The sequence below is a fragment of the Ciconia boyciana genome, chromosome 1 (assembly GCF_034638445.1).
Source record: "Ciconia boyciana chromosome 1, ASM3463844v1, whole genome shotgun sequence".
NCBI classification, from domain to species: Eukaryota; Metazoa; Chordata; class Aves; order Ciconiiformes; family Ciconiidae; genus Ciconia; species Ciconia boyciana.
In genome coordinates, this window is record NC_132934.1 from 45,311,116 (window position 1) to 45,327,445 (window position 16,330).

Consider the following 16,330-nt stretch of genomic DNA (forward strand, 5'->3'; position numbering starts at 1 on the left):
TTGTTCATCTTTTTGGCTGCAGGTATTGTAAAATGCACACACGCTAGCCCAGCGTTACATGTGGCAGCACAGGCTTCTGCTATTAGCCTTCACAGACTGAAGCTTATTGTAGTCTGGCCCTGTATATACCACAACCAAAGCATTTTGCTAATGATACCTGCGCTGAGCTCTTAAATTTCTTAGAATGTTTTAGAACAGACATCTGGAGCAACAAGAACCTCCTTACAAAACAAATCACATGTAAGGCCTATTGGTCATCTGAGCTATGCGTGTAGAGGTTTTAGATAGGAAATTCAAACACTGGTGGCTGGATATTTATTTATTTATTAGGAAGCTGTGTATGAGTGAAGCAGCAAAAAACCCCAAAAGACATTACTTACTTCAAGCTTGTAATTTAGGCTGTTTAGTCAGTGCCTCTGCTTATAAATCCTTTTACGGGATGCCTTATCCTGTTTTAAGATAGATGTCAGAGACAGGTGGAATGAATCGCATTTGAGGGATGCCTCTAACTCTCTGTTGCCCATGGAAACAATCAGCGTAAGCTCCGCAGCTTGCTTTTAGACAGCTGAAGGTAGAGGCAATGAATCCATCAAACATATATCTAAATCTTTTTGCTGGTTCAGAGCACAAGACTGAATTTGCTTCATGGAGAAGCAGGGTGAGCTTGGGTCTGCTTGCAAGACTGTTGGAACACATCCCTAATTCGTCCTGACCTTCTCATGGACAAGCATAATGGGCTGTATTTCTCATCAGACATGTATCGCAGCAGGTGGCACATTCTTGCAAATTGTCCCAGAATACTCTCTGGGTTTGAAACTTGTTTTGTTTTATTGAATGCTGGATACGGAAATGGTCTCACTAATGCTTATCCAGGGACAGTATGAATTCTAGCTGATAATCCTCTGCTGATACACAGAAGGATCCCCTTAGCCCTTCTAGACATCGTTCTGCATTAGGAGATTGTTTGGTCAGTTTTCTTTTCTTATCCCATTTCCAGAAAGATTCAGAAAGAATTGCTACTTTCTGAAACAGTCTCTCATCCTGTAAGAAAATACAACTTCTATGAACATAACTATTTTAAAATCTGAAATTATGCTTAAAATCCTGTATTCTTTCAAACACAGGCAAAGCCACCCTTCTTGTTTAGCATTTATTTTTATTCTAGGAACATTGTTTGCTCATGAGATCTTAATTTCACTTAGAACTCTGAAATCCCTGAATTTAGTAGATGAAGGAACAGTTTCTTCTCCTGCAAATGTGGCATATAATTTTGTGCCTTCTGCAACAGTTCCCGAAGGTTCCTAAATCAGATTGGCTGTGATAAATACATACAAAAGGTACAATGTATAGGACTGAGGTCTGCAGTATTATTCACCAGGGAACTGCAGGTAGATTTTTATGTAATTTCTTCCACTCATGGGCATTCATTGACCTTTCGTCTATGATTTGTCACTGTAGAAGGAAAAGAGGAAAATGCAACCTGGTGAGCTTTTTGCTTTATCAAGGGCTATGAAATCCTTCAATCCCCTGTAAAGTGTCAGTTGGATCAGATGTCACAAACAGAAAAACTACAGCTAGCACAGCAGATTCATCAACTTCAGTAAGTAAATGTTGCCAACCCTGAATCTCTATTATTGTTATTAGATCTTACATCTGGATCTTTCGCGTAAGTGAACATGATGCAAGAGCTTGTAAAAATCACATGGTACCCCTTTGGTTATTGTAATAAAGAGACAGAAAAGACTTGTTGGATCTCCTACCTCAGTTTGTTGCCAGTGCAGAGAAACATGAGGGAGCCCCAAGGGTAAATGTGAGCAATAAAACTCATGAAGCTGACTGAAGGAATATCAATTCAGTGTAGTGAAACAGCAAATGCCAGGAGACTAATCAGTTAAAAGACGATGCACAAGTACCTGCAGACCTGCATGTGGAAAGTGTTCTTCTCCCTGCACTACTTCTAGGTCCTAATTCAACAATGCATGTGTGGAAGTGCCTTACTGCATCAGGACCAAAGACGTTTAAATCACAAATGAAAAGACTGTCTAGAACTAAAGGCAGCTGATAGGTTTAGGGACACAGATTATTCTGTGATTAAGCAGCTGTGTGTTTTATTGATCAGTAAGGGGCATGAAAAGTGACCCTTAAAGTTATTTCTTCCTGCTTCCACTTCAAATTCATTGACAGTTGTATTTTACTTATTTTTCTTTCATCTTATTGTTAAATCTTGGCAAAGACTAGGATGTTAATTTTAGTGTGTATAAATAATTTATTGAATAATAATATATGAAAATGAATTTGATATGCTTCTCTATATGAATGACATTCTATTATTGAAAATCATTAATCAGCACATTCCACTCCATCAAACCTAAATTTTTTGAGGAAGAGGAGGGGAGGAGGTGGAGAAGCGGTTTGGAAAAATGCAGTGCAGTGGGCTGACTAAATCTGAATACTTGGTCTCTGAAAATGCAGGTATCGGTGTAATTCAAATCATACTGATGGATACAGAACAGTTATATGCAGTCATAATAACAATTTATATACCGTCAATATTAATAGCAGTGTCTGTTTGAGAATACAGTTTTAAAATAGGTACGTACAATTTTATTAAGTATAAAAAGACACCGTGCAGAACACAATAGAATATATTTCATCTTTACTTCTGGTAGTTCTCAAACTCCACTGTCTTAATTGATATTGTCAGCAACGACCACTGGATAGAATTACTTCTCTGTATAAAATGACGCTTCTCTGGATGAATTCATGCTGTTTGGTTTTAAAAATACAGTAATTTCCTTTCAATGGCTACTTACACTAATCAAACACTGTCACGACTGTTGGCTAGCCTGCATTTGGTTTCTAACATATGCTACAATAATGCCATTTTCCCCTGTTTTGCTTTGCCTCTCTCTGTTTGAGAATAGATCCTTCAAAATATTAATTGTTTCTGACTTTGTTCCAAGTTCGCAACCAGAACGCTGGTTCAGACCATTTCTACATTCCTCGCGTTACTAAACTTTCACTGACATCAGCTGGAGTTTTCAACATGCAAGAACTGTAGGGTTCTCCCTTAAGCCCCTTTTCTCCCCCAGTCTTTTCTAATGAAGGATAGAAAGCATGCTGAAAATGATTATATTTTAGAATCTGAGGGTTTCATTTTCCTATGTTCTTGAAAGTAGACGACACTTATAGCCTTCCAGCTTCGATTATTTTCTTTGGAAAAGCAGACATGTAAACTTAAGAACTTAGTTATATATTTTGTTTCCATGTTCCAATTTGGTTTGCTTAAAAAAAAAAAAAGTCAGAACTCTAACTTCAAATTGATTTAAACCATAATGTGCAAGTCTTAAAAGAAACAACTTACACTTCCTTCTCTCTAAAATATATTAACATTAGACTGGAAAATAAATTAAAGAATAAAGAAAAGCTGAGATTATGCTATCACAGTAATATCTGCCAAACAAAGCTTGGTCTTTTGCTAACATTAGCTTACTATATTTGCAATACATGCTAAGCAAAGACCCTACTTCTCTAACAGGTACATTCAGACAATATATATTTTATGGAATAAATATATAATATATCCAGTTATAGATTTCTGAATAGTAACTATAATAGATACAAGCAATACCTACGTTTAAAAATACAGTTCTAGGATTCCCTAACTTTACTACTAATAAAATTAAAATTGACCTAAAACTTTCTCACTCTGTTGATGCATAATAAAATATATGGAAACACCAAGAGTAAAAAGCCAATTGCTTCTACAAATGGAATACTTTATAAATATAGTAAATTGCTATTTCCAGAGGGAAAATTGAAAATTATAAACAGGAAGTTAGGTTAAAACAGCTCTACAATATATAGTACAAAGTGGCTATGAAGCGCGATGTATGAGTTTGATGTCTGCGGCAAAATTTTGAACTGATGTAGTTGTTCATTTCTGGAGATAACTGTAGAGAAAGATTCTGTCCCCAAAAGCAGCCAATCATGATCTCCTTAAAACAAAACTTTCAGTGGCTAGGGAAGCCAATGGGCCAATTTGACAGAGTAAGGAGTGCAAGATTAGATCAAACAGAATTATTTGGAAGCCCTGGACTTCTCTGTTTCATAGGGTTTACCTATCATGCTGTTCTCATTAGGAATAGAAGTACTTTGTGTCTGTGACTGCCGTGTGCTGAAAAGCCTTATCATGAAGGTACCCTCCCTATGGCTGTCTTAACTACATTATTCTCATACTGCACATTCTCCAGATGAATTCTGTTTTGTGTTCCTGTAGTTGTTTCCTTTTGCTGGAATACTGAAGTACAGCTCTGGTTGCTTGATTAGTGAACTCTTGATCGAGGCTTTTTTTTCCTTGAGAATAACCTAGAATTAAAGAAACACATTTCTTAGAGCAAGCACAAAGAATGGAGGAATAAAGTTGCTGGCTGTTTCTGCCTGCCTTTCTTCCCTTTCAGTTTAAAGAAAAATTTCAAATCAGTAAAAATACCTTACTTGCTAATGAAAAGATTTAGGTAACTGAAAAAATGAAAAACTTCCTGTGAGACTGTGCCATTTGTATGTTCGTCTCTTGCAGTGGACTTATTTTACACAGAAATCCAAAACTTACTTCGTGAAATACTACTGTTTATACCTCCTGCCTGAGTTGAGGCCCTGAGGTGGGATTCAAATCCCACTTGGATCATTTGTTTGCATCAACAAAGCTGGAATTCTGGTGGTCGCAGAACAGGGGCTTCTACAAGGTGGGTTTTTTTTCCCCTAAGTATCAACAGAGGTCAGTGTCAATATTAATAACGATGAAACCATCACTGGGAGCTTCAGTTTCTGACCATTTGGGGACTTTGAGTCATTTGTAGACTCTTACTGCTACAAACATCCTGTTTTGGGAACACCTGGTATGAGATGTGTAGGTTTAGGATGTAAGTCATTGCGACATGCTTCCTACTTGATTTCATTTGGGCAAATGGAGCACACGTATAAATGTATTCATGTCACCAACTCTCACCGATTTCAGAAAAACTGCGCATATGGAGAATCTCTGTACCTCATATCCCATGTGTTTTGACTACACTGAGAAACTTGCAAGCCTCCTGGAAGCTATTGTAATATTGAATGTCAGTCAAGAGTGAATGAAATACTTCCTATCAAACTGGAGATGAGAAGTAAGCACTTGTGGGTTCCCTGCAGAGGAACCACAGAGTGAAGTTTGGGTTCCCTGTAGCAGGGAAGGGACTAGGAAGGCTTTTCTTCATGCACCAGCAGCAAATCTTGATGCTCTGTTGCAGAGTGGTAACAGACTATTTGAAAATACATGAAACTGTGTCTAAATCTGGCAGCATATTTTTACTTGTCACAAATGCTCTGGTTTTTAATTAAAAAATGTTCCCAGGAACTACAGACTTCTCACGCAGTCTTGCTTGCAGGTAAGCCAGAGCTGCGTAGTGGCTATTGATCTCGGGGTTATTAGTTGGAAATTGGGTCCAGAATTTGTTAGGGCCTTCTACCTATTTTCAAAATGCATTTTTACTGGGACAGAAGAATGAGTTCTGATCATCTTCCCGGCAGTATGTGCTTGCCGGGGCCCTGAGGACACTGCCAGCCCTGACTGTCTCTGACCCCTCCCTGGGCTCCCCCACCCTGTCCCTGGCCCAGAACCCCATGTCAGCCCCCCAGGGCTCCCACCACCCACCCACAGCCCAGGACCCCATGTCAGCCCCCCAGGGCCATCAGCCCCCACCCCAGTGATACCGCAGCAGGGCTGGTCTCTAGCTCCCTACAGCCCTGCCCTGCCTGGCCGAGGGCCCCACTAAGCCGGGCCCACCTGCGGGCCCGGCGTGGCCTCAGCCGGTTGCCATCCCCAGGGAGGTGCCCGATGCCCAGGGCTGGGGTTGCCAGGGTTGGTGCTTGGACAGGCCCCAGCGCCAGGCCCTGCCCTGATGGACCCCTGGACCCCGGGAGCTGCTGGCCCAGGAAGGGTGCTGTCAGTGGGCTTTAGGGAAGACCACTGAATCCTCTCACCTACGACATATGGTTTTGCTGTGTAGTTTGCTGCTGTTGCTGCTGCTGAATGAGCAATTGCTGCTGTTGCCGGCGCCGGGCTGTTCGCAGTTTTTCAAAGCGAGCCTCCATCTCCTCGAGCACCTTGGGAGTGTAGCGTACCACCAGCTTGACACTGTCCTTAGCTGCCTTCAGCAGCTCCACCGCCTTCTCGTGGTGTTCTCCTTCCACGCTCTGGGAGCAGGGAAAACAGATTTAATAACAAAAATGTTGCTTTGATCTAGAGCTCTGTCCTCTTTTTCATACGGAAAGGCTGTTGGGGTTTTAGGAAGTTTCCACACCTTACATTTGTCAAGGGACCATTAAGGGAAAGTGTTAAGTAAGATTTATGCACTGCTGGGAATGTATTCATTTTCATACTTTAAATAACCCAAATCTGTTTTAGGTTGCATTACAAACCTAATTTCTGATCTGTGCGAAAAGGAGGGGAAATACTCAACAAGCTTTATGCAAACAAAAATAGTGTTTAAAAAAAACCAAAACCCTGCAGTAAAAACCCAGTCTGTTTGCAAGGTACAAAAATAAATAAATGTTGGTAAGAAATGAAGAAATTACAAGTTTGAAATCACAATTCCTTTCTTACACCCTGGCCCTGTTCGGATCCCGCAGGGAATGACATGTGGTGATTAAGCAGTCACTGAGCTGCCGGCGAAGGAGCGTGCCTGCTGCTCCCCGGGACAAGCCGCGTCTTCGTCAATGGCACTGCTCACATGTTTAACGTTCATGTGATATGGGCTCTCTATTGGAGATAAACTAATCTTTATCCAGTTAGTTGTAAACAATCAAACACTAACAACTGAAACACTGCAAATACTTGCTGAAGGAATATATATTTTCCCTCCCTTTCTGGAAAATGGTTTACAGTAAGATGATATCTGCTGTGAAATCAGAAGTATTCCCAGAGGGGCTCAAGCTCTGATTTCTATGCTAACATTGTTTGAAACAGTACATTTCCAAAAGGGGGAGGTGACTCAGCTGTGAAAAGAGTGTTTAATTTCTATCATTAAGTGGACTGACCGGGGTGCTTTTCAGGCATGTGGATTGTTCCACGCCTTACGAGAAAGGGAGAAATTTTCTAATGATGTATGATTGCTCATGTGTGTTGTGGGATATATTCCAACAAACAAAAGTATCTCTGCACAGAAAAAAAGAGACTGCACAACTGAGATCTTCACATGGATTTTAGACCATTTAAAAAATAACTCATTTTCTTCCCACGTAAAATAAATCAAAGTTTTACTACATGCTGTGTTTTAAAACTCTCATGTATACCATGCTATTTAAAATGAAAGTATACCCATAGGCCTCCAAAGAGAAGCAGCAGCATTCAAAATATTTGAAGTTCAATTCATGCTAAAAGAATAACTTAGCATCGTTATAGCAACTGTCAGAAGAAAATTCTTTCTATTTTCATCTCTCCTATTTGACTGAGTAGCATTATGCAAGAACAGTGAATAAGAATTACTTCTGCTGTGGCACACTACAAGTGAGAAATAATGACTTAAAAGTTTCAAAAAGCAGACACAATACACTTCTACATAAGTAATACAAACAACACAATTCAAGCTTATTGCTTTGCGATGTATCTTTCTTCTCCTGTTAAATATCCTTCAACATATTAATTCAAATAATTATTTCATGTATCAACTGACTGGACTGAGGAGTTTCTACAGAAATGTTAAGATGCTTTGAAAATATTAATGGAACTTAGAGAAATAATGAATGTCATTTCAGGTACTGAAATGATTACCAGAAACAGAGAAAACCTTGAAGTAAATAGACATTTGATTGTTGAAATAAATGACTTCATGTTTTGAACTGTATGTTCATGAAATTCCTCCAGTGGGTCTCCTATTCAAAGATCTTCAAGGAAATTCATGATCTGTGATGACCAGATTTATTAGAAATTGTGATTGGGATAAATCTGCTGAACAAGCACTGCTACCCAAACGTAATTTGGAGAAAAAAGTTTCCTTACAAATATTTGAAAAAGAGTAAATTGTTGTTGCATTAGAAACAGTGAATGTATCTAATGCTCCAAAGAGAGCTAAAATAAAAAGCTATAGATGCACAGGGTGTTTTGTGAAATTGCTTTAATGAACAAGTCACAGATACAAATTAAAGCCTCTTCCCCACGTTCCCTACCCCATAACTGCTCGATGTTAAAGAGGCGATCATAACTAACACATACTGTAACTAGCTATCTTTTATAACTCATTGCTTTGTGACTGGCTTTGATACTGGCTTTTGTAAACACAGTTCTCACCTTAAGAGGAACTGTGTAAAATTTGGCATTGTTTTAGATTTCATTTTTTGCTTGTGAATCGTGGTCAGTATGATGTGGCATGGACATTCAGAGGAAACGACAGTGTACTCAGTGTTGTGATCAGTTTTGCTGTGGAACAGTATGAACTTAGAAAAGGCTATGAACAAGAATTGTAAGCTCCCAAGCTACATGAAGTAGCTAAAATATTCATTTGCTTTCAAAGAGTTCGATGGTTCTAACAGACATCAATAAGCAATTGTGATTGTATCTGTTCTGTAGGGGAATAACAAGATGGTGTACTTTAATACTTCATACAACTTAGTAAACTGTATTTAATTCATGATTGCCTGTTTTCTTTCCCATTTGCCTCTGTCCTTGTTCTTGCAGTTTACAGCCAGTATTTTCTAATTAGAAACGATGGGTTTGACTTTGTTGCTATCCAGGTCAATGGAAAACTCCCATTGACTTGAATAGTAATGATACAGAATTAAGCCTAAAGCTCTGAACCATAACCAAAGAGGGGAAAATAACAAAGGCAAAGTAAAAGATAGTGCTGCCAAATACGAATCCTACTCTCCAAACATACCTAACTCAGGTCTTAACAACTACAGTTTTCAGCTGCTATTAGTATGATTGCTGTACTTGCTCTTAACGTTTTCACTGCTGCTTGCACTCGTATTTCCAAGGCATTACAAATGCTTCACCTGCATAGCGGTAGCTGCACGACTTAAATAGCAGAGCCCCTTGGAGTAGGGAAAGGAGCTTATACCAGCAAAGGAAGTTGTTTTGCTGTTTGAATTCTTTCGCCTGTGCAAACCTCTGAGGCTGTGCTGGCAAAGGACTCCTGCTGGTATTGGTCATGCCTGTACAAAGGATTTTGCTGACTGGATTACACTGGATGGGGACATTGCAAGGATCCGACACTCATGTTACTTTAGAACCACCCACCAAACATGGGATTTAACAAATTTGTTTCAGAATGTATATCTTTATTTAATAAGTAATTTTTGATTACATCTATTTATATATACTTACGTCTGTATTTCCCTTATTGCATTGGCAGATTGCATCAAAAAAAGGGATGCAAAATATGGTAGAGACAAGAACAGCTGAAAGAACTGCAGATATGGTGTGGGGAAACACCAACCACTACTGTATGCAGGCTCACAGACTTGTCAAAAATACAAGAGAAAAAATCCCACTCTCTTGCAGACAAAAAAGAGAATCTGATTGTTACCACACAAGCTGAGAAACTGAGAAGAATATTTCTATTAGATATCTGTAAGCAAATGCTTGGGTGAGAAATTAGCCATTATAAACCTATTTTGTATCCCTTTCTGTATCTGACTCACACCAGGTATCTGACAAATGCAGAAACTTTGCCAGATATGAACAGCCACCAGCAAGTGCCTTTGCTGAGCCATCTGCAGGGCTTACTGCTTTCAATTTCCTTTCTTTTAGGGGGTGTGGGACAAAAGTATGTAACAAAATCCCCAGCATAACGAGAAAACACTTTTTTTAACATCCGGTGAAACAGCTCAAGGAACAGTCATCCCAGTCATGCTGGGATAACAAATCTGGATTCTGAACACACAGCTCTAATTTTATGTTGATAATTATAAAGTTGGATAACCACCAACTTCTGAGCACAAACAAGTTACAGATATTTCATTTTCATTTCATGTTCCACTGCTGAGCCGTCTGTTGTATTGTACATACTGTATATTATTTGCTTTTCTCCAGCTAAATTGAGAGAAGCACAGAGTGAACTAGTCCCAGTAAACAATGTTAAATTTAGACCTTTTTCCTCCTGTCTCAAGCTGTCTGCAAACAAATTACCACTTCTATAATTTTTGCCTTTTTACAAATTATATTGTATGGGCTTAATTCAGCCCAAGATTGGTGTCTGAACAGTTGCTCAGGCATTATTTCAAGTATGCAACTGCAATTCAAACTTCAAATTCTGTTGTTTAGACTCTGAACGGAAAAATATTTCTGTTGCATCTCAGAATCAACTTTCTCATGTGCCTACATGCAATTGGGACTTTTATATTGTATTTTTTTGCTACATTAGCTTAATATATATTCTAGAGCACATTCAGGAATTTTTTGAACAGAGAATCATGAAATAGAGGTGACAACAGTCAAATTCAATATATCTTGACAACTGAAGGTTCACCACTTTCCTCCCCAGTATTTGCCCAGACGCTGTTGACAGTAAAAGGATTTTTCAAGAACCATCCATTAATTAGTGAATATAAATGCTTTTTATCTGTCTTTTTATTCACCTATTGAAAGAAGTGCTGAACAACAACAAAATTACTTGATTTACTTCCAATCAGTGAAGTTCAGGCAATTTACTTATTAAATGTTCAGCTGATTTCTTTTTCCCTGCGACTAAATAACCTTTTCAGTGGGTTTTCGTTTTTTTTAAATATCTTTTCTTTCTCATTGTGTACAGGGGCAAGTAAGCTTCCAGACCTATTATTTCTCTTTTGAGAACATGACGGTTGATAGAAACAGTGGTAAAAAGTCTGTCTGAAGATTTGCACTGAAACTTTGTTTCAAGAGAAAGGGAATAGCTATTGTTGAGAGAAACAGATGACAACATGAAAGCATGTAGAAAACAGCATTTTTTTCATTCTTTATGGGCTTGCAACAAAGAGGAAATTTAAGTTGGAAAGTCTTATATTTATGACTGGATTCAGGAATCGCTCCTACGTGCCTTTGGTGTATTTAGATACGAGGTTTAGATGGAGGTTTTGCATGAAAAAGGATTATGTTTTCATTAAGAGAAGTGTAGGGTTATATGAATGAGTATGCTTACCCTTTCAGTACTTTATATTCCCTTGTAAAAGGGAACAAAAAGCAAAATGAAAGGCAGAATTTGACCCATATCATGTAGTCAGAGCCTTACTTTTCCTCTCTATTCCAAGAGCCCTTTTATTTTTACCTCCATATTGACATTCACAGTGAAACTACTACAAAACACTCCACCCTAAAGTATTGACTTACATGAAAAATGACTGTGTAAAAAAAGTACCTTTTTACTGAAAATACATGCTCCCTGTTTGTGTGTGTTTGTACAGCTGATTTCTCTGACAAAGATATCACAGATGGATGAATGTCACTGGAAGAACTCTGGAATGTACCTTCCATTGCAAATCAGCACCAAGTGTGCTTACCAAACTCCTTTTGATTTTATGTGTTCAAATGCTCTGAAGGTCACAAGGCTCCAGAAGTGCCACTGAGGCATCACTGTGCTTGGAAAGTGCTGTGTGCCTCGGAGGCTACAAAGTGCAAGAATGACAAAGCCTGTTATTACGCTTTTACTGCAAAAGGAATTTGCAGAATTATCAATTAAGAAAGACATAGCTTCCTTGTAAATTAAGCATGTGGTGTGGATTTAAAATGAAGCTCTTCAGGCACCCTCCATTACAACAGAAATTGTAGTGGCACAAAGTTGTCGATGCAGCTTTGCCTCACTGCACCACAAATGCACACTGAAGGTCTCTCACAGAGCTAATTCTTTCCGTTTCATACGGCTGCATTTTAAATCACGGTATTAGAACAGCTGTGAAAAATGAAAATCCAGATGAAAATGAAAGCTCTATCAAATTTCCACATACCACTCCATTAACCGAAAGCAGCTGGTCCCCCCGTTTGAGCCCTCCGTGCCTTTCTGCCACTCCTCCAGGAATGATGCGAGAAATATAAATAGGTGAATTTTGTTCCTTTCCTCCCATGACATTAAAGCCCAGGCCTTCATCAGTCTTTGGCAGCTCCACCACTCGCGGGTGTGAATGGCCTTCACTTGCAGCAAAAGCAGCAACTGTTGCCTGGAAGAAAAAAATGAGTGATTTGGCTATGTAGGGAGAACACTGATATACACTCTGTTGTTCATTTGCAGGAAGAATTAATTCCTGTGAAAACATTTCAGTATCTTACTCTGACTTTTCCTGATTATCTGAAAGCATTTTAAAAATATTAAGTTCCATGCCAATACTTTTGAAATAAAGGAATAAGCAGAGGAATAGAGAGTTTAGGTGATTTGTCAAAGGTAACACAGAAAGTTAGCAGCAGAGCCAGAAGTAGGCACTGGGAAGCCTGACTGCATGGTGGTGAACATTTATGATCACTAGTGCATTTCTTCTTTATCTTTTCACAGGCAGAAAATTTATTACTGTGGGATAAGATACTGTGACCTCTACTGTGTTCCTAGTTGAAATAAAGTTGGACTGAATTGTTAACTCTCTGCTCTGCTTTCAGAGGTACAGAATTATTTATTTTATTATTTGGGCACAGAAAAAAATCCTAAAAGGATATTCTTATTTTAAAAAGTTTAATTTATAATCTTTATGAAATCTTGCAAACTAAATAACTCCTGGAACAGGAATATGTATTTTTATAATATAATTGGATCAAAACTTTTATTGAAAAATTGAATCTTAAGACAATGGATTTATAAATCAATTAGAAAAATCCTAGATTGTTAATCTTACTCTAGCAAAAAACCCCCACATAACAAACTGTAAAGCTTACATCCAGAAAAATATTACATCTTATACTTCATTTTTCACGACAAGTATTTTCCTACTTATAGATCTTAGTAAATCATTAAATAAACATTAACAAAATCTTTTATCCTTTTCAACGTGTGTTTGTAGTCCAAACTGCTTGGACAATTCTGCATTATGTTAATGTTTTTTGAGCATCCTAATGCTGCTTATGCTTAACAGAAGCTAGTGGATGACGTGACATAATGGATCATTCTCAGTTACATGTTTTTGCACATGCAGACCTTGTCATCATGCATACATTTTATGTCAGACATGAATGCGCTAGGAGAATGCAATGCAGACAGCCCAGAAATAACCAGGAAATATTGCGCTATTGAAACATTGCTCTGTAACCCTGCTGTTCTATATGAATAAGAAATGAGAATGGCAAACGCTAATTGGATTTCTCCCATTTACTATACAACATAGCAATAATTTCTATGTTTACCTGCAGTGTAGACAAATAGGGATTTCATATGCACATTCCTCTATATAGAACCATAAACCTTACAAATTTACATTGTCCATTAACTTTCAATTAGAAGAAGGTTAAAATCAGAAGAACAGCCTACAGAAAATACTGTTCTATTTATTAAGGAAAATACACTGCAATTTAGTGTATATTAAGTTATTTGCTGGCTGCTATACAGCTTGCTTCTCTAAAATACTGTAGAAATAATTTTGTAACACACTCCCAACCTTCATCTTCTGATACAGCTTTAGATTAAAATCTCTTAACATAAATACACAACGGTAAGATCTTAGTTCCACTTGGATTTCAGGGAGTTTTGTCACTAACTTCACAGGAGTGGGACCATAAAGAAATATCTCTAAAAAAGATTTATGGCTTTTGCAGGTTTACCTGTTTTGTATAGTATCTGCTATACCACCCAGAAGATAGTGTTGAGTACAAAATGATAATGGGAAAAAGAAAGCCATGGTGGATCTCCCTGTTTGGAAGCATCTATCTTCGTGCATGTTATGAAAATACAGAGCATATTTCATACTGGCACATAGAATGGGTTCTTTCATGGTTGTGTGAATTCCCTGAGAAAATTATTATTTTAGTAGTACCATTAATGTAGCTGTCATGGTCTAACCATATGAGAAAGGCAGGTCCACATGGACAAAGAGACAATATATTTTATTAAAACAGGTAATGCATCAGAAAAAATGGGCTTGCATTTGGCTGTGGAGTCTCTTGATCAGGCCATTTTTGTCACTGTTCCTCCTTACCGCTTGCTCAGTACCTACAGCTCCCATTAGTTAAAAGTGGAATTTTGACTGTTTAGTTTCTATCTCCCAAATCATTGTGTCCTCTCTGGATGAGCTGCATGGGAAAATAGTCCGTTAAAATATTGGTTGTTGCAGGCAGACTTCTACAGAATGAACCAGTAGATTTGCTTTTGCAAAGCAACTTTTCAAAAAGCATCAAATTCCATAAAATCATTCTCTTTTCTTAAGCTACAGAAGCAGCATAAAGGTTGAAATTTTCCATTATGATTGTTACCTGGGAAGTAGCACTGGTTCTAGACTCTGGGCTGCCACTGATGTCTAAATTTTCTTACAGTGTACACACGAATACCTGAAACACACACGCGCACAGTCAATTACTAGGTCACTTCGGTAACACATATTTAAACAGTTGCACGTATCCTACCTTTGCAGTGGCCCTGGCTCGGAATTCGGGGCAGCCATTAACAGTTATGGTTTCATGCATGTATTGATACACCTAAAATGTTCATGAAAATAAAATGAAATTAATTATAGAAGCAAAACAAGGACTTTATATTAACCCAGAGAGGACAGTCCCTTTCCCTCATAAGACTATGTTTCATTTATGCTGTATTCATGCAATCACGTAGTCAAGTGTCTGCTAAACTTGTGCATGCTTAGGTTTACAGAGAACATCAATCTCTGTTTCTCATGACACTTTGCAAACTTAACGATACATCTCGCAACATGATTCCCTTCCCATCTCTAGCACGTCATTTCCCCAAACCAGGACAGTTAGGTTCTATGTTATCAAAAATTGGTGTCTCCAGGCAACTGATTTGAATGCAAATGATGTGAACTGATTTGAGCGATGTCTTAGCCTCCAACAATGGCTTCTTTGTTCTCTGAACTTTCCTATGAACTCAAGATTTAGGACGCCGATGTTAAAAAAATATGTAGGTTGCTTAGCATACAGATGCTGAAGAATGGAAGTGAAAATTAAATTTTGGAGAAAGATCACAGTACTGGTTTCTGTCAACCATAGCTAGGAATGGCGAAAAGGGCTGTCAGTCTGGTAGGACAGACATGGACAATGGATAAGATTATCCTTTAGAAAGGAATTGTACATTCACATAAATGGTATAAAATCAACGTTGCCAATATGTACAACTTTCTGTCTGTTGTTTTTTTCTGGTATACACTCTTGGCCCACTTTCTCTGGTCCTTAACTCTCCCTTTTAAACATCTTCAGTAAGGAGAAAGGAAAAGGCGCTCTCACACTGCCTTTATTCTCTAGATTTGTCACACTCTTAGATGAAAAATATCAAAAAATGCCTTGATACTAGCCAGTTATTTTGAACGCAAACTTAAAAAATAAAAATATTTATATATAACATGGAATTTTTTTTTCAAAGACAAAGGTGAATTCAAACAAACAAAACATTTTATTTAATTTTCTTATAAACCCACCAAACCTAAAAAAACGTTCCTATATGCCACTGATTCACTCTGGGCATTTTCTTGACCTACTTCATCAGGAATTTTGTCTTTTCATGTGCTGTGTGTCTCAGGCTGCATTCCTCAGAGAGAACCTTTGCTGGTAAGGTATGTTAGCTTTTACAGCAATCTCTTTCTTAGGGTCCTTGAGGAGTGCAGATTCAATAGTGCTTTCCAAAATATATTTACCTTTCACTGATTTGGTGATACTTTAGCAGGAGTGCCAAAACTCCCCTCTTTGGTAATGTAAATATTATTTTGGCAGAGAAGGTGTCAGATCCTGTAATTTGTTGACCTATGAACAACGGTTTGTCTCATTGATAGGTAAAACTTCCCCATCCCCCTGTCCTGATGACTTGTTATGCAGTATCATAATGATGTATCTCTCCCCACTGAGCCTGTTATTATAAAACTTACACACTCATGAACATATTGCTACAAACACCTAAATGGAATTAAGATGTGTGTCTCACTTCTGATCTCAGTGGACAGACATAGTGGTAATCAAACACTCCTGAGTAGTAAAATGTTTAGGATGACTGATCCACAAACCTCTTTTAAGGGATATCATACACAAGGGAAAGGCAAAAAAGGAAAGGAGGTAATAAATGCAACCCATTTTAGAGATCTAAAATATGCTAAACACTTTCAAAGTACAGCAGAAAGATTATTTGTCCTGACTATTGTCAGCACGTAAGTCATTCTAGGACTTAATTCAGAAAAACTTGGGCCA

The 16,330-nt window shown here is 38.1% G+C and overlaps 1 protein-coding gene across 2 annotated transcripts in view; it reads right to left on the reverse strand.

The window, feature by feature from the left end:
• Window positions 1-2,243: 2,243 nt before the first annotated feature.
• LIN7A (lin-7 homolog A, crumbs cell polarity complex component) overlaps window positions 2,244-16,330 on the reverse strand; it is a 49,293-nt gene continuing 35,206 nt past the window's right edge. For both annotated transcript variants that reach the window (XM_072864406.1, XM_072864399.1), the window contains 4 exons: window positions 14,546-14,617; window positions 11,956-12,165; window positions 6,022-6,234; window positions 2,244-4,368 (listed from right to left, as the gene is read on the reverse strand). In XM_072864406.1, coding sequence (XP_072720507.1) covers window positions 6,022-6,234; window positions 11,956-12,165; window positions 14,546-14,617 — 495 coding nt within the window. In that variant the 3' untranslated portion in view covers window positions 2,244-4,368. The remainder of the gene's footprint in view (window positions 4,369-6,021; window positions 6,235-11,955; window positions 12,166-14,545; window positions 14,618-16,330) is intronic.